The sequence below is a fragment of the Bos javanicus genome, chromosome 20 (genome assembly GCF_032452875.1).
Source record: "Bos javanicus breed banteng chromosome 20, ARS-OSU_banteng_1.0, whole genome shotgun sequence".
NCBI classification, from domain to species: domain Eukaryota; kingdom Metazoa; phylum Chordata; class Mammalia; order Artiodactyla; family Bovidae; genus Bos; species Bos javanicus.
This window is the reverse complement of record NC_083887.1, coordinates 2,727,328-2,745,596: the sequence shown is the minus strand read 5'-3', so window position 1 is coordinate 2,745,596 and position 18,269 is coordinate 2,727,328. Positions and strand designations below refer to the sequence as shown.

The following is an 18,269-nucleotide window of genomic DNA, read 5'->3' as shown; positions in this document are numbered from 1 at the left end:
GACTTAAATTACCTGATTTGAAGACTTATAAAGTTATAGTAAGCAAGACAGCATAATATTGGCATAAGGATAGACATTTAGATCTATGGTACAGAATAGAGTCCAGTAACAGACCCTAGATTTCTATGGTCAACTGATTTTTGACAAAGGCACAGAATAATACAAAAGGGAAAAAAGTCTTTTCAGCAAATGTTGCTAGAATTTGATAGCTATATGTGTTGGGGAGGAGGCCTTATTCTTCTTACCTCACATCATTCACAAAAATTAATTCAAAGTGGATCACAGACCTGAACATAATAGCTAAAATTATTAAACTTTTAGAAGAAAAATATAAAACCTATTTGTAACTTCAGTTACACAGATTTCTTCAATACAAAAACCATAAAGCCATAAATAAAAAACTGAAAATGCAGATAATCAAAATTTACAACTTCTGCTCTCTGAAACAGTTAAAAAGTTTTAACAGTTAAAACTTAACTCTTTAAAAGTTTAACTCTTAAGAGTTAAAAAGACAAATGACAGATAGGAAGAAAATATTTGTAAACATGTATGTGAAAAATGGACTGTATACAGAATATAAAAACACTTAGAATTTCAATAAGACTATGTACAAAAGAACAAACAACCCAATATAAAGAGGGGGAAAAATGTGAACAGACATTTCACAAAGGAAGATATAAGAATGGCCTAAAAAAGCACAACTTCATTAATTATCAAGGAAATTCAAAATACAACCACAGTGAGATACTATTCCTATATACCCAGTAGAATGGCTGAAAGTAAGAAGACAATATCAAATGATGATGAAGATGTGAAGCAATCTTAATGGAAATGAAAAATGGTACACTTCATAAAATAGCATAGCAGTATCTTATATTAAACACACATTTCTCACATGACCCCACAATTTGTCTCAGGTATTTACCCAAGAGAAAGGAAAAGTTAGGTACAAAGACTTGTCTGCAAGTGGTCATAGCACCATTATTCATAAGTCAATAAAAACTGGAAGTGTAACTTAAGAGGTAAACAGCTGAACAAAGTAAAAAGAAAACCATACTACACAATACTACACAGCAATAGAAAGGAACAAAATATTTACATATACAAAATATTTGAATCTCAAAAGCATTATCCTAAGGAAACAAAGTCAAACACAAAAGACCTCCTACTGTATAATTTCATTTATATAGAAATCTAAAAGAAATGAACCATAGTGACAAAAACCAGTGGTTATCTGGACCAAGCATTACGGAATGGAATTGAAGGGCATATGAAAATTATTTACAGAGTGAAAGAAGTGTTTTCAATCTTGAATGTGCTGTTAGTTACATGGCTATGTATCTGCTAAATTCATCAAACTGTACACTCAGGAAAAAAAAAAGGAAAAAGATATTAAAAACTCTTAATACAGACAAGCAAGGGGTTCATTTTTCTAAAATATAAAGAGCTGTGAAAAATCAATTTTAAAAAAACTAACAAAACAAATGAGCCAAAAAATGAGTAATTCTTTTTACAGAAAAAGACCAAACAGTTCTTAAATAATGTTTAACATCACTAATATGAGAATGGTAAATTAGACTGAGAAATCATTTTTCACCTGTAAGACTGCCAGAAATTCAAAAGTTTAGTAATAACTGTTCTGGGAAGACAATAAAATGGAACTCTCATAGACTGCTGATGGACAAGTAAATTGGTATAGTCCTTACAGAGAATAATTTGGAAATATTTGTAAAAATTACAAATACATTATTCCTATCTCCCAGAAGTAGTTTTGCTCTTGGAAATTATCCTACAGACACACTTGCATAAATATAAACTGACAAGTACAAAGTTAATCTGTACAAGTACAGGTTAACTTTAGTATACTTTAGTGTGCTGCTGCTGCTGCTAAGTTGCTTCAGTCGTGTCTGACTCTGTACGACCCCACAGACGGCAGCCCGCCAGGCTCCCCCGTCCCTGGGATTCTCCAGGCAAGAACACTGGAGTGGGTTGCCATTTCCTTCTCCACCGCATGAAAGTGAAAAGTGAAAGTGAAGTCGCGCAGCCGTGTACGACTCTTCGCGACCCCATGGACTACAGCCTACCAGGCTCCTCCGTCCATGGGATTTTCCAGGCAAGAGTACTGGAGTGGGGTGCCATTGCCTTCTCCGACACTTCAGTATGCTTTAGTATTAACTTTAGTATTACTATAAAGTAATTTGTAAAAGTACAAAGTTAAAACTAATAGCATTAGTTTTAATAGCAGAAGATGACAAACAATTCAAATGACTCTCAGCAGTGGAGAGAACAGTTAATTAAATTATGATACATTAAAAAAATAAAATATTGTTCATCTTTAAAAAAGTATTCTCCATTTGAGAATAACTATAAAATACATTGTTAAATGAGAAAAAGCAAGGAGTAGAACATGAGTGTGGTATGCCACATTCCATGTAAGACTGGATAAGAATTCACATATTTATTAACTGTATATGCAAACAGAAAATTTTGAAAGATGCAAAACTAGCAAGAATCATAATTTGTTAGAGTGAAGAATAGGAAGACATTACAATACTGAAACAGAACACATTTTAATTTCTTTTTTTCTGGACAATGTAAATATAACATCTCTTCAAAAGTTAGGTGAGTTAATCAAAATCTGATATGAAAACTAAGAGAACAGACACATTAGTTATATGTAAAGACAGGTGACAAACTTGAGGCAATATTCACAATTTAAACAACTAAAAGATTAGTGTTAAAACATTGTAAAGCACTCCATCAGCAAGAGAGAAACCAATAAACCAAATGATGAGGAGAATGAAAAGTCATGAACATATATATCACTGATGATGACAGCAAACAGTCAATAAACATAAAACACTAAACATCATTAATAACCATAGGAGTGAAAAGTAAAATATGTGTGAGGTATATTACCTCAACTAGCCTGACAAAAAGTTTAACATTATGAGCTGTTGGTGAGGAACTGGATCAAAATGGGTGGGATATAAAGTAGTATAATCACTGTTTGTAAAATATAGTTTGGCATGATCTACTGAAGCTATGTAATGAATACATATAACAAGCTTTACCCATTGACAAGAAATGCATCAATAAATTGCAGCACTACAGCAGTACAAATGAAGGAACTATATCTATAGCACCAATATAAACTCTCATACACAACACAGAAAAAATGAAGCAAGTTGTAAAAGAATAAATACATTTTGATTCTATTTGTATAAAGTTCAAAAATATGCAAAACTATGCATTATTTTCAGATTATATATCTATATGCGACTTAGCAGCAGCAGCAGCAGCAGTAAAACTATGAAGAAAAGGCATCAACTGATAAACAGCAAGCATTTTCTGCTGGCAGAAAAAAGGCAACAGCGAAGGTTGGTATTGACCTGCTGTTTAAGTCATGTGAAGGTGTTTTTACTGCTACTATATCAATACTTAGATGTATTTGATATTTAATACTTTTCAAAACTCTACTAAAGAAAGAAATCAATCATGAAGATGAAATGCTATGAAACAACATGCTAGTTATCCCTCGTTTAATTCATAACAAGAGGTATGGAAGAGAACATTTAAAGAAGGCTAACTATTTCTCTATCCAGACCCTCAGCAGTACTATATGATTCAAAAAGCAAAACAGAAAATGAACAAAAGGCATTTTAAGATGACATCTTGTAAACATATATAGGATAATTTTCAAAGAATTTTTTTAAAGAGTTTAGATGGAAAAATCACTGAAAGTTTGACTATCATCACTTACTACTCACTTTCCAAACAAGATAAAATCAACAAACATGAAAGAAAAAGAAAAACATCCTTGAACTATAATTAAACTGCCTTCTATTAGAAATATATACAGCCAGTTCCATTCTCATAAGTCATCTCATATAAAAATCTGAAAAGTGTATTTAATTTCCTATTTTCCAGAAAGGATTTAAGGACATACACAGAAATAAATCTTTCTTCAGTAAAGAATGAAAAATAAAGAGGAAATTGTAAAACTAAAATATAGTAATAAAAAAAAGCCATGATGAAGGCTAATAAACAAATATAAAACCACGATCAGGTCTTAGGTAACTTTTAACTGGCCAACATTGGGCTCAAAATTTTTAGTCAGCTATAGCTAAGAAGGAAACATAATTACTTAAAAGACAGTTATAAGTTAATAAACTCTACTCAAAGATCATCATCAGCTTTTTTTAATACTGATTCCAGAGAGAAATATTCCCTGCAAATCTTATAAGAATTAAAATCATCAAGCCACCAAAATACCCAGAAGGTTAATAAAACTAATTGATTACTAGAAGAACAGAAATTGGGGAAATAAATAAAAATAAATTACAATAAAATTATTAAATAAATTGATTAATGAAGCTACTTAAAATTCAACATAATACCCTAAATAGTCATATAAAATGTACTGACCTTCCTGAATTGCCATGTCCACAGTTACTCTGGAAGCTGAATGCAGAAGTTTTTGGTAATTCTGTGCATTCTGATCAAACAACTGTACAAGAAGAGTACATGTCTTTTCGTATTCACATCTGCTAACAGTGCACAACTGCTCCAGCTGCTGAAATACAGTGGTGGTGTCATCCAGCGGGTCATCTAAATTATCTCTGCAAATACATAATAGGAAGACAGACAACATTAGAATGAGACATACTTCTACTCACCACAAATAAATTCTATTTAAGTTAAATCAAAATTCTATCATGGATAAAGAAACAAAAGACACTGAAGGTAAGATGTAAAATGTCTATAACTGAAAACATGATTATGTATATAAAAGTACCTAAGAAACTATATGAAAGCTACTCGTATTAACAGGTGAGTTTACAAAGTTGCTAACATACAGATCAATATACAGAACTCATTACCATATACTAACATAAACAAATGGAAATGTAAATCTGAAAAATATTACCTTCGAAAGGCACCAGAAAACTTAAAATACTAATTAAATCTTAATTAAAGATATGTAAAGATTTAAAGACTGAATACTATAAAACCCTGACGAAAGAAATAAGAGCTAAATAAAAGATAAACACGCTTATTGCCTGAAGACTCAATATTGCTGAGATGTCAATTCTTCCACCAAATTAATAAATTATACAAATTCAGTGAAATCATAGTCAAAATTCCAGAAGGACATTTTCTGTAGATACTGACAAGATGATCCTAAAATTTAAGCAAAAGAAGAGCCAAAATAATTTTTAAAAGGGAAAAGCAAGGTGGAAGACTCACACTACCTGATCTCAAAGCTTCTTATAAGGCTACAGTACTCAAGGCAGGGTATTAGCAGGAGAAACATATAGATTAATGAGAATAGAGTCCAGAAATAGAACCATACATATGTGATCAATTAATTTTTGGAAACAACGTAAAGACAATTCAATGGAGAAAGGAGAGTCTTTTCCACAAATGGTGTTAGAGATAACCAGTTTTCAATATACATAAAGGAAAAAAAGGGAAAAAAAGAACATGGAGACTTACCCTGTATCATATACAAAAGTTAACTCAAAATGGATTATGGACCTGAATTTAAATTCTAAAAGTATAAAACTTCTAGAAGAAAAAAATTAAGGATAAATTGGACTTCATCAAACTTTAAAACTCTTGCTCTTCGAAAGGCTCTGTTAAGGAAATGAAGAGGCAAGCAATGGACTGGAAAAAATATTTGCAAAACACATATGATAAAAAGACTTGTGACCAAAGTGGACCAACCTCTCAAATCTCAATGTAAGAAAACAAACAACCCAATCAAAAAATGGGCAACAGATTTGACAGGTATTTTACCAGAGTATATAGAAATGGTAAATAAGCACAAAAAGATGCTCACCGTTATTAGTCATTGAAAGTGAAGTCGCTTAGTCGTGTCCGACTCTTTGCAACCCCAGGGACTGTGGCCCACCAGGCTCCTCCGTCCGTGGGATTCTCCAGGCAAGAGTACTGGAGTGGGTTGCCATTTCCTTCTCCAGGAGATCTTCCCAACCCAGGGATCGAACCCAGGTCTCCCGTATTGCAGGCAGATGCTTTACCATCTGAGCCACCAGGGAAGCTCTATTAGTCATTAAGGGAATGCAATTTAAACCAACAATGAGGCATCCCATCTATCAGAATGACTAAAAGTTTTTAAAACTGACTGTCAAGTGCTGATGAGGATGCAAAGCAACTGGATCTTTCATAAACTGCTGGTAGGAATGCTGAACGAAATGGGCACTTTTGAAAATGGTTTGGCAATTTTTTTTAAAGTGAAATACACATTTACCTAGCAATCCAGATCTCACACCTAGGTATTTACCCAGGAGAAATAAAAACTTACATTCATACAAAAATCTGTATAGAAACACTTAAACACAAAGAATCCAAAAGATGAATGGATTAATAAGCTATGATATATTCATAAAATGAAATACTATTCAGAATAAAAAGTAAAGAACTACCGACATAAAATGGAAAAATTTCAAATGCATTATGCTAAGGGACAGAAGCCAGACTAAAGGGCTACACACTGTATGATTTCATCTACGAAGCATTCAAAAGAGGCAAAAATTTTAGGGAAACAAAACAGATTAATAATTGCTAGAGGCTAAGGATCGGGAAAGGTCTGACTACAAAGGAACCTAAAAAAACTTTCTAGGGTGACGGAACTATTTTATATTTCGATTGTATCATTAGTTAAACACAAATGTATACATTTGTCAGAATTCACAAAACTGAAAAAGGTCAAATTTTACCACAGGTAAATTATACTTCCATTTGAAAAAAAATTCCAAGATGCAGAAGATGAAAATTCAACAAAAACATTTAGTTTTCAATACCTCACAACTACAGCAACAGATTCCAAGCGAGAAGTGATAAAGGCCTTCGTGATTTCTGGCGCATAAGTGTCTAATAAGTGGGGTTCAGTTGATTTCACAAAAGGAACTGATGCTACCATCCTTTGCCACAGAGTTAATAAATAATGAACACTGTTGGGAGCAAATTCCCAATGCTACAAAAAAATAAAGCAAATGTTATTTAAACTGATATCATATCTTCCTAGAATAAGAACTCCAGAGGCAAAATAACTAAACATACATTTAAAACTAAACTTATTCTGATTATAACACTAATGAACATTTAACATAGCAAATTTTAAATCTTTGTGAACATCCTTCTAATCTTCTTTCCATGAATATTTTTTAAGAGCTGATATCATGCGGAAAATATGGTTTTAAAACTTCTCCCCAAACTTATAAAAAGAATTTTTCCAAAACCTAATCTGTAAAACTTTATTTTATTTCTCCACATAGATTTTTCCACAGTTTCTCAATTCACTCTTTAATTATTAGATAATCAGATGGCCTCTAAATTATTATTATAAAATTTGTTACAAAGAACTTTTTCCTAAAATCTTGCAATGAATATTTTTAGCAAAGTGCTTTAATAGACTTTTTTTTAAATCCCTACCAAATCTTATCAAGAAAGTATTCTATTTACAGTTTAGCATCAACAATGTATTTTTACTTACCTGTAGACTAGTAATGGTAAAATTGGCAATCAATCTGATAACTTCAGGATATTCTTTCACCGTAACTAATTCTCCTAGCTGATAATTTGTCTTTAAACGAGCCAAAAATCGACAAAATTCATGATAATTACCTGGATCAGACAAACCCTAAATTATGAGACAAAAAGAAAGGCTATTTTAAAAACTTAAAAATAAACCAAACTAATCACCATCAATAAAATTCCAAGAGTATTTTACTAAGTTTCAGTGTTTTCATGGGTACTTACTGCACTTTGCATCAACTGGGTAGGTATCAATTTAAAAAAAAATGATTCCCACTGGGCTTAATGTTGTCATAAATGATTAGTAATAAGGAATTCATAGTAGAGGCTTCGGAGGAAGCTTTGACCATGATGACTAAGTCAAATGTTTGGTAACCATTATATCACCCAAAAACTTTGCATGAGAGAGAACTGAGAGACAGACAGAGCAAATGTGTATGTGTGTATTGTGGGTTAGACAGAAGTCAGTACAAGAGCTGAAAAATATGTAAGATGGAAAACAAGAATGGCTCTTGAAATCCTAGAAAAGAGCAATACCACTACACTTAGATTAAATGTGTACACATAAATAACAGAAATATATTTTAATTCAACAAGTATTTATTGAGTACCCACAGGCATGATGTTCTCAAGCAACTCCCTGTCTCTAAATCATTCATATAAACTGCTGCAATGTACAGCAGAAAGTTTAACAAAAGTACTATAATATATAGACGGAACTCTGGGAGAAGGACAGGTTAAAACGAAAGACCAAGAAAGGTGTCCCCAGGGAGCCCCTTGAAGACAGGATGTGTATTATTATCTTTATAGTTTGAGAAGTTTGTCTCTCCCAAAAGTTATTAACAGCCAAAAGACTTAGATAAACCTCCTTAAATCATCATTTAATCTTTTAAAATCTGTACTCTCACTACAGATATAAACTAAAGTGAAACAAATTTTATCCAGACACCCAAAATCACTAATTAAATAATGGCTTTGCAATTCTCTGAAATGAATATTGCCACTGAAGATTTGCAGTTAACATAGAGAGTAGATTTAAAAATCTACAAACTCTTACTGCCCACAAGAGGACAAAAAGATATTATTTCATAATTTAAAGCCACTTATTTCAATATTAACATCCAGATTTATACTGTCTTCTAGTTTAGAATACAGATATAACTCTAATCGCTTCAGTAATTTAAGAAGTACAAGCAAAACACAATGGTAAAAAAGCAGAAACATAATAAAATATGCAACTTCTATTCCTATGGGAAAAATAAAAACAACACAGACATCAGTCAGGAAAACATGTACTTTTAAAAACTGCCCATTTATACTACAGACGCAAGCTAAGAAAGAAGACTGTGATATGTATTTTCTTCCAGAATCATAACCATGTCATAAGTTTATTATGCACCTTTCAGCAGAAAAACTGTATTTATATATGCTAATGTTAATTAAATTACTTCATAAATACCTGAGGGTTTTCAAGTATCCTTTTTACTCCCTTAATTAAATTACCAAGGTACTTGGCACGTTCAGGACTGCTAAATAAGGACCTTCTTGTAGAAGCAAACTGAACTAAACACGAAAGTGCCTGAAAACAGGAACAACAATTCATTTCAACTTTAAAAGTAACTGTGGCCACACGAAAGGAACACTAGTTTTTACATTAAAATTTTTAAAATTTTAATGATGAAAAAGCATTATAGAATCCAAAAAACAATATAAACTAAATATCATTGATCATTACCACCATCCATAAATCTTCAATCCCACCATTAGAATTTCTGTTTGTATATAAAATTCCTCTAATATTTTTGTATATTTTTGTATATATTAGATATATTAGATACACCAGAGCAGAGCCAGGATCTGAATACACTCAAAAGCTCCCAATTGCTGTTGCTGCCTAAACCTTTTCAAACTGATGAACCAGGTGCTTCACCAAAATGAAAAAATGAAAACATCGTGTTGTTGCAGAATATGTTTAGGAAATACTACAAAATGCTCTGCAGTAGCCTATAAGTAGGAAAAAATCTGTAACTTTATTTAATCTAGCATGTCCCAAATATATCTGGTGACAGACCATCTTGCCCACACCATTTATTAATATCTTGAGAACAATTTGGAAAATGTTCCTGAAACAGTTAGATAGCCTATAAAAATTCTCACAGATTATCTATCCCTGGCCTAGTTATCTTCTTTAAGTTAATACTTTATTAGACAATTTCACTACTCAGGTTCTTAATTATCCTACTGGAATTCACTGAAGCCTTTCATTTATTAATTGAGAGGCCCCAAACTGGCCCACATATGTTTTGTTTTGGTCCACATATGTGTATCTGCCCACTTATAAAAAAATAGAATTATCTGTCAATATCTAAATATTTCAGTTAGGAGATTTCACACAAAATGTCTGGGTCTCAAGGCAAGGATGAGAATATGGGCAAAAAAATCAGTTTAGATGTTACTCGGTTTGTCACCGTCCTTAATGTTAAAAGCAAAAAAACACAAGCAAACAAACATCCCAAAAAACAAAACTTCTTTCCAATGTGTAGAATTAGGAACGACTAATACAGTTAAAAACATGTAGAGGTTTGGGGCCAAAACCACTGAGTTTGAACCTCAGCTCTAAAATCTAGAAAGTCACTTAGGCCATTCTGGGTCTGTTGACTTGTTTACATAGTGCGGATAACAATACTCACCTTGCAGGGCCACTGTGAGAATGAAGTGAGGTAAGAATCGTATGATAGGGCATGCACAGTAAATGGTAGCAACACTCTCTTAAAGCAGTTTTCCATTCTACTTTTTAAGCACCAGTAGCTTGTTTGTTTTATCCCTAAACATAACTGTAAACATAGCATGAAACCATGGTTTTTTTAAACTACAGAAGGCTGAAGTTCTATGGTACCATCTAGAAACATGAGTGTCCTGTGAAAACCAGTTTAAAAACCATCCCCTTAATAAAACCCTCGTTTCAAGAGCAAGCATGTTTTTAAGAAGGAGAGGGGGCAGTGTTTTTGTCAACCTATTCCTCCCTTCTAGGCAATGACATATCTAAACAAACATACCGCTCATATTTAAATCAAACTTTTTTTTTTTTCAGGAAATGACAATATAAGAATCCTCCAATTTTACTTCTACAAGCTTAGATATTAAAGTGACAACTTTTTCTTTTTTTTTCAATCTTGCCTGGTCTCTTTTTTAGATTCCACAAAGATGGAATCCAGAATCTCAAATTTCTATGTAACCAAAGAGTCTGAATTTTTTAGCATACAATAGAACTTGATTCAAAAAAGAAAATGAACAACTGGAGTGATGAACATAAAACCAAGTGAGCAGATACCCCTGGTTTCTCATTTGGAGACATCTGATGGGGGCTGCATGGCAAGCCTGACATGGAGCCACGCAGTGAAGAAAGAGCTGGAGAGAGGTTAAGAGAAGGGAAGGTACCAGGTGGTGTGGCAAACTGCTGGACTGAGTACCAGAAGAAGAGCTGGGGACTGAGTAGGAAAAAAGATCTTTAGAGGTTGATAGGTTGTCTTGGCTATGGGCATGAACTAAATCACCAGTTATGGGTTTTGGGCTCACCAGTGAAATGGCAGGAACTATGGACTATAAGTAGAAATTGACAAATAGGTTAAGCAATACATATCCCAGATAGATGGTGTTAAGAATTTCTTATGAGAGGTAAACTCAATCAAGAATATAAATAAAGTAAATATGTACCACCCTGAGATAAATATCACAGGTACTTTTAAATGAAATAATGAATGAGTTTTACTTACTAACTGAGATAGGAGTGGTGGAAGTGAATGATACAAATTAAAGAAAAGATCCAATGTTTCTGGTTCCAGGAAAACTGAAAAAAAAAAAAAAAATCTAACACCATTACTTTTCATTCAGTGATATTTAGCACAGTAAGACATTATCATACAAACCAAGAACTCTAAGACCTCAGCATGTAGCCAATCTTTATTTCTAGTTAGGCTAATTCCTTTTAAATTTCTAGCTATTTCCCTTTGAAAGATGGAAATAATACGAAGATAGAATTAGATCAGATGCTCCTTATTTCTATGTAGCATTTACAGTTCTCACTGAGAGAACCTTCTCACTGTTTTCATTTATATTAAAATAACATAAACATTTAAAAATTCAAACAATATCAAAAAGTAAACAGTACTAAAAAGTACACAGTAAAAAAGAGCAGTCCCCTACTCCATTCTGACTACTTTTCAACTCTTAGCTATATTTACGGAGAAGGCAATGGCACTCCACTCCAGTACTCCTGCCTGGAAAATCCCATGGATGGAGGAGCCTAGTAGGCTGCAGTCCATGGGGTCGCTAAGAGTCGGACATGACTGAGCGACTTCACTTTCACTTTCATGCATTGGAGAAGGAAATGGCAACCCACTCCAGTGTTCTTGCCTGGAGAATCCCAGGGACGGGGGAGCCTGGTGGGCTGCCATCTATGGGGTTGCACAGAGTCAAACACGACTGAAGCGACTTAGCAGCGGCAGCTATATTTAAATATGTTTCCAAATGACATGCTGTATGTACTGCTGCTGCTGCTAAGTCGCTTCAGTCATGTCCGACTCTTCCTGACCCCGTGGACTGCAGCCCACCAGGCTCCTCAGTCCATAGGACTTTCCAGGCAAGAGTACTGGAGTGCGTTGCCATTGTCTTCTCTGGCTGTATGTACTACATGTTTTTATTTGACTGTTTTTAGATATCAAATGAACTTGTTACAGAGTATGTCTAATCACTCACCCCTCTACTCCCACCACTCTTCCTACAAACCATCTTCTCTCAAAAATACATCTACTATTATAACAATTTGAGATTAAGTCAATTCTATGCATTTATTATGACTACGTAAATAATTCTAACAGCTGAGCCAAGTAAACTATGATTATATCACATTTCTAACACTCCCTGGATTTAATCATACCATCTTTTTTGTACTTAGTTGTATAGACAGATATCTGTCACTAATTCTTTCCAAATGCTCTGACAGATGTGTAAAATGTTCTTCATGCTATTTTCCACATAGTCAATAACATTAAAAAACTTTCATTTCCATTTTCCCACCCTTCCTCCCAGAGCCTTCTTCAACTTAGAATGACTGTTCCCAAATGTGTTACATAATTATCTTATGTCTGCTGACTGTTTTCTTGTGTTAAAGCTTTCCAAAACCCCATATCCTCTATTTTCTTGGCCTGTGTATCAAGTAGATTCCTAAGAGCAGGCACATAAAGGATAAATTTCAGAATAATTTACATGTCTGAAAATATTTTTATTCTCTTATACTTGATAATTTCAGTCTAGTTTGAAAATTATTTTCCCTCAGAAATCTGGGGATATTATTACTCCATTGCCCTCTTGCTTCCAGTGCTACTGTTGAGAAGTCTAATACTATTCTTGATCCCAGTCCGTTATAGGTGACTTTGTTTCTGGTAGATTTTAGGATCTTTATCACTTTTATTCTGAAATGTCATGATTATGAAGTTTAGTATATATTTTTCTCATTCATTATGAAATGATGTAACTGGGTACTTATTGGATCTTTCAATCTGAATATTTATGTGTCTCAGTGCTGAGAAATTTTGGTATTGTTTGCAAATTTCCTTCTGCTTTTCCTGTCCTTTCCTGAACTCCTAATAAATGCCAAGCCTCCTAGTTTCATACTCTAATATTCTTATATTTTTTTCCTCCTATAAATCTCCTCCTGCTTTTTTTCATTCTACTTTCTAGGATATTTCTTTAACTTTATCTTCCAACTCTTCTACTGAATGTTTTATTTTGGCAACTTTTACATTTGGAACAGTCTCTGAACTTCTGTTTTTGAAACAATATTCTATTCATGTTTCAGGAATGCATTACTTTTTCTTAATCTCTCTGAGGATATTAATTAACCCTTTTGGAAATTTATTTCTACTCTTCACTTTGTTTCTACTAACTCTCCCCTTTAAAAATGTTTCTTGAGATAATTAGATTCATATGCAATTGCAAGAAATAATACAGAGAGATCTTATGTTTTATTCACCCAGTTTCCCCAAATGGTAAGTTGCTACAAAACTAAAGCACAATATTACAATCAAGAAAGCACATTGATAAAATCCACCAATCTTATTTGGCTTTCCCAATATTACATGTATTTGTGTGGGTGTTCGTGTGTGTTGGTATCTGTGTATTTAGTCTGTGCAATTTTTACAACATATGTTGGTTCATGCATTCATCACCACTATCAAGATACTAAGTTCCTTTTAATTGTTTTAGTCTCTGATTTCCATATTAGAAGTTTTTACCAAATGTATGGTCCTTCTCTACTGTATCTGATACCCTGGAATATGAAACCTCTCCAGTTTAATTTCTCAAGGAAAAAAAGCTCTGGTCTTGGGAACTGAGAGGGAAGTGCACTTAAAGAAGGGAAAAGGGCAGTCACAGAGCAGCACAGATGGTACAGAAGGCCCCGGGGGTGTCTGTGCAGAACACAGGCTCTTCACCGAGCCTATCAGCCCCACTCCCCGATCTGACTTCAACAGGAAAACCCTACTGTCACCATCTTTCCAGGATGAGTAAGAGCATATGCGTTTGCTCCTTTTTGGTATCCCTCTCTGTAAAAAAGTAAATTGCAATTCTGCTTTGCTAAGTTAGCTACTCTAATTCACTCTCTTCATAACTTTGAAAAAATGATGATATCTCTTGCCAAGTGTTATACCCTCTCCTACTCTGTCTGTTTATCTGAAAATTTGAAAACAGAACTCTTCATTTCCCTACCTAAACTTATTTTCCTCCAACAATAGAGCTGTCCTCTCTTTTTTCCAAAATCAAAATATGAGGTAACTATGAATTAAATTGAGGAAAACAGATTTCAACACTGGGTATCAGCAGCTACTTTGGGTTACAATTTTTTAAACTTTTTGATTGCCAAGTAAAAAACAGATAATTGCACATAATGCAACAATATTGCTTAATCCTATGTCTTTTATGTTGACCATTCCTTATACTAAACTTTCTTCTTACTTGCTCTCCAAGTCGTTGGAATCTGTACTGTGCAAAGATCATCGGCAGATTCATCTGCTGAACTGCCAATGAAGTCAAAGTTAAGGCAGTTGAGGACCAGTTTCAAGACTTGCATTACTAGATTTTGTTGATCCTGATCCTGAAGGTTTAAAGGCTTGGCCAATATCTGAAAAAGGTTCAAAGTCAAATAAAATATTATGAAATATATCAATTAAAAATTTTTACTCAATCTAATTTAAATAACTTCAGTGCCAAATTAAAATTAGTTTAAAAAAAGAAATAAATAAAAAAGAAAAGAAATTGCAAAGGGATGTTGCGGTAATAGACTATTCTCAAACTTAATATTGTAAAATGGGGATAACAACCTTTCATTATTTAAATGCAAAATGGAGGTCACCTTTTACAGTTGTGAGAAGCAACTTTAGGACAAATACTTTACTCAGCACAAATGTATAAATGTACAGGATTCATTAGCTTAAAGGAGCAATTGGAACAAACTGAAAATACAATATTCTTCAAGAAAAAGTGGGGGGACTTCATGAATAAACGATACACGTTCAGCTAACAAAGGTTCTCAGAGGCTGTTTGAATATGGAGGGACAGTCGTAAGCTTCTGGAGAATAATCCCGACCCCTCTCAAAAGTCTCAATTAGTTTCTGCAATAACGTACAGTAAGAAAACAAAGAAACTACTACCCAAAGACAAGTTATCAAACTACCTTTGGATCCTACTTTATTATATCCCTATTAAATAAAAGTGAATTTTTTGGAACTGTTTAGATTTGTGCATACCTACTCTTCATGGGGTTGCAGAGTCAGACACAACTTAGCAACTGAACAACAACTGTACTTAAAAGTATCCACAATAACTCCTCAAAAGGCAGAATGGGGTACCAGGGAATTCATCTGAAATTCTTCTGAAACAGGGTGCTCAATTATTAACTTACCTCTTTTAGAAGAGAGCATGCTAGCACTAAAATGTCCTTGAGAGAAGTATCACGAAATGAGGTAGCTATTTTCCTGTGTTTTGCTGAAGGTCTAGAATAATCAACCTAAAAAGTTCAAGATGAATTTATTTAACCAGACTTACCAAACAGCAAAGAAAAAGTTCACTATGTAAGAAAGAGTGACATCAATGATCAAATAATCATAAAGTATAGGGCTAGAAGAGCTTTAAAAATCTGCTAGGGTAAGTTATTTGTTCAAGGTTACTCAAAGAGCTAATAATGGCAGAGCCACAATTAGCATCCCATGTTTCTGGATTGTTTTAGTTCAGTGCTTTTTCTGCAAACTATACTGATCCTAAAATTAAAAACAAGAATAAATAATATTTCAGAGGCATTATAAACACACATTATAAAATAATAGATAGATACTATCAACTCCTGAGACATGCATATTTTGCATTGGGGAAGAAACAACCTCCCTGGTCCTCAGACTCCATCTATAAAAAGAAAAATTTCTAAGATAATCTTAAAATTTTTATCTTCTGTGAATCAGTAAACTGAATCAGCTACAGAAAATTCTTGCATATGAAAGTGATATTCCTATATATACCAGATGCGTATGTCACTGATTCATATATTTTGATATTCTTTAAAAAAATCCCAAGGCATAAATTATAAATAATCAGAAATTTGATTTATTACATAAGCCACAATATATTCCTTCTGAATATTTTACTAGTTAATAATAAGTAATTTTTAAGAATAACTTTACCAAGAATAGTTGTTGAGCCTCTAATCTAAAATATAATATGGCAAAAAGTATGATATTAATACCATTAATATTTCCATTTATCACCAGGAAACAGCAAATAAAACTGAAGTCTGATACTCTAATGATTTGTTAATACCACAGGCAACAGGTGCTATAGCGTTCCTTTTGCTATCTGAAAAATGAAAATAAACCATTTTCCTTACTGATGTTTATATTTGAAAAAAGCAGTGGGATCAAAATTGATTATCTGATACTTCCTAAGCTCCATCATACTATACTTAGATGCCACACTTACTCACAGGAACATGAAACATAACAGAAGTCCAAAGTGACTACAGAAAGCAGTTACTGGGATCTCTATCCATTACGCAATATTTAAATTAGCATTTGCAGCATTTCTCCCTTTTTTAAAATCAAACGTCCATCTGTCTTTTAATAGGTATGTTTCTTCAGTTTCCCTCAATATATAAAAAAATTTCTCAATACAAATTAGTAATAACATATACCATTATTACAATCTCAACTTATGTACCCTTCACATATTATTTCACTAAATCCTCAAAACTAACTTATATTCACATATGAGAAAATTAAAGTTCATAGGCACACCATATCTGTAAATGGGCTTCCCAGTGGCCCAGTGGTCAAGAATCCACCTGCAATGCAGGAGACACAGGAGATCCAGGTTCGATCCCTGGGTCGGGAAGAGCCCCACTCCAGTATTCTTGCCTGGAGAATCCCATGGACAGAGGATCCTGGAGGACAACAGTCAATAAGTTGCAAAGAGTCAAGCATGACTTGAAGCGACTTAGCACAGCATGCACATCTATAATACAGAGGGAAGAACCCTGGGTTTACTGAGCACTTGTACATACTAGGACTTGTGCTACTAATTTACCTAACTAATCATAGTGCGACCTTCAGAAAGTGTCATTCTCACTTTACAGATAATGATACATAAGTTTAAACACACTGAACAAAGTAGTAGGCAACAGAGCTAAACTACAAATCCAGGTCTTATTTCAGAGTTACCTTCTAGGCACATGACTTAGCAGCTACAACAACTATAGCAACAACAACAAATACATTCTACGTGGCTTACTCATTTATAGATGTTCAATGTTTTTGAGAAGAGGGATTATGTATCCATTTTCTACTGTATAACTATGTTTCAAGAATACTGGAATACTGGAGTGGGTTGCCACATCCTCCTCCAGGGGCTCTTCCCGACCCAGGGATTGAACCTGGGTCTCCTGCATCTCCTGCATTGCAGGCAGATTCTTTACCACTGAGCCACTGGGAAGCCCATTTACAGATATGGTGTGCCTATAAACTTTAATTTTCTCATATGTGAATATAGGTTAGTTTTGAGAATTTAGTGAAATAAGTAGTCTTAGCTGTTAAAAAAGCAAGACAACATAAAATTCTAAATTTTTTGGAAGTCTCAAGTTTAGATCTTTTTCTTAAAAGACACATGTTACTGATCCTGCATGAATTTACCTGGCTGACATTTGACAACTATAATATTTTATCTTCATTATGGATTGTAGATCTCCCTATTGCCTGGTTCAGAAGTACTTAAGAAATGATAGTTAAAATTGTTAATGCTCTAAAACTAGGCTGAGTAAAATGTCTCTGCAGAAGCCATGTATTTTTTATCAGAAAACCCAATTGCACTTCAGAACTTGAAGCTTCTTCTGAAAAGGAATGTACTTGGTTCTACACAAGATAAGCCTGGAACACCTTGTAACAGGAAGTAAGGAAATGTCCAAAGGACGGTGCTGCTGCTGCTGCTAAGTTGCTTCAGTTGTGTCCGACTCTGTGAGACCTCATAGACGGCAGCCCACCAGGCTCTGCCATCCCTGGGATTCTCCAGGCAAGAACACTGGAGTGGGTTGCCATTTCCTTCTCCAATGCATGAAAGTGAAAAGTAAAAGTGAAGTCGCTCAGTCGTGTCTGACTCTTAGCGACTCCATGGAC

The 18,269-nt window shown here is 33.9% G+C and overlaps 1 protein-coding gene across 1 annotated transcript in view; it reads right to left on the bottom strand.

The window, feature by feature from the left end:
* RANBP17 (RAN binding protein 17) overlaps positions 1–18,269 on the bottom strand; it is a 365,939-nt gene that overhangs the window by 313,214 nt on the left and 34,456 nt on the right. Inside the window, exons 6-12 of the mRNA XM_061393198.1 lie at positions 15,518–15,622; positions 14,572–14,737; positions 11,334–11,407; positions 9,020–9,139; positions 7,520–7,666; positions 6,828–7,000; positions 4,429–4,622 (exon numbers count right to left, since the gene is read on the bottom strand). Coding sequence (XP_061249182.1) covers positions 4,429–4,622; positions 6,828–7,000; positions 7,520–7,666; positions 9,020–9,139; positions 11,334–11,407; positions 14,572–14,737; positions 15,518–15,622 — 979 coding nt within the window. The remainder of the gene's footprint in view (positions 1–4,428; positions 4,623–6,827; positions 7,001–7,519; positions 7,667–9,019; positions 9,140–11,333; positions 11,408–14,571; positions 14,738–15,517; positions 15,623–18,269) is intronic.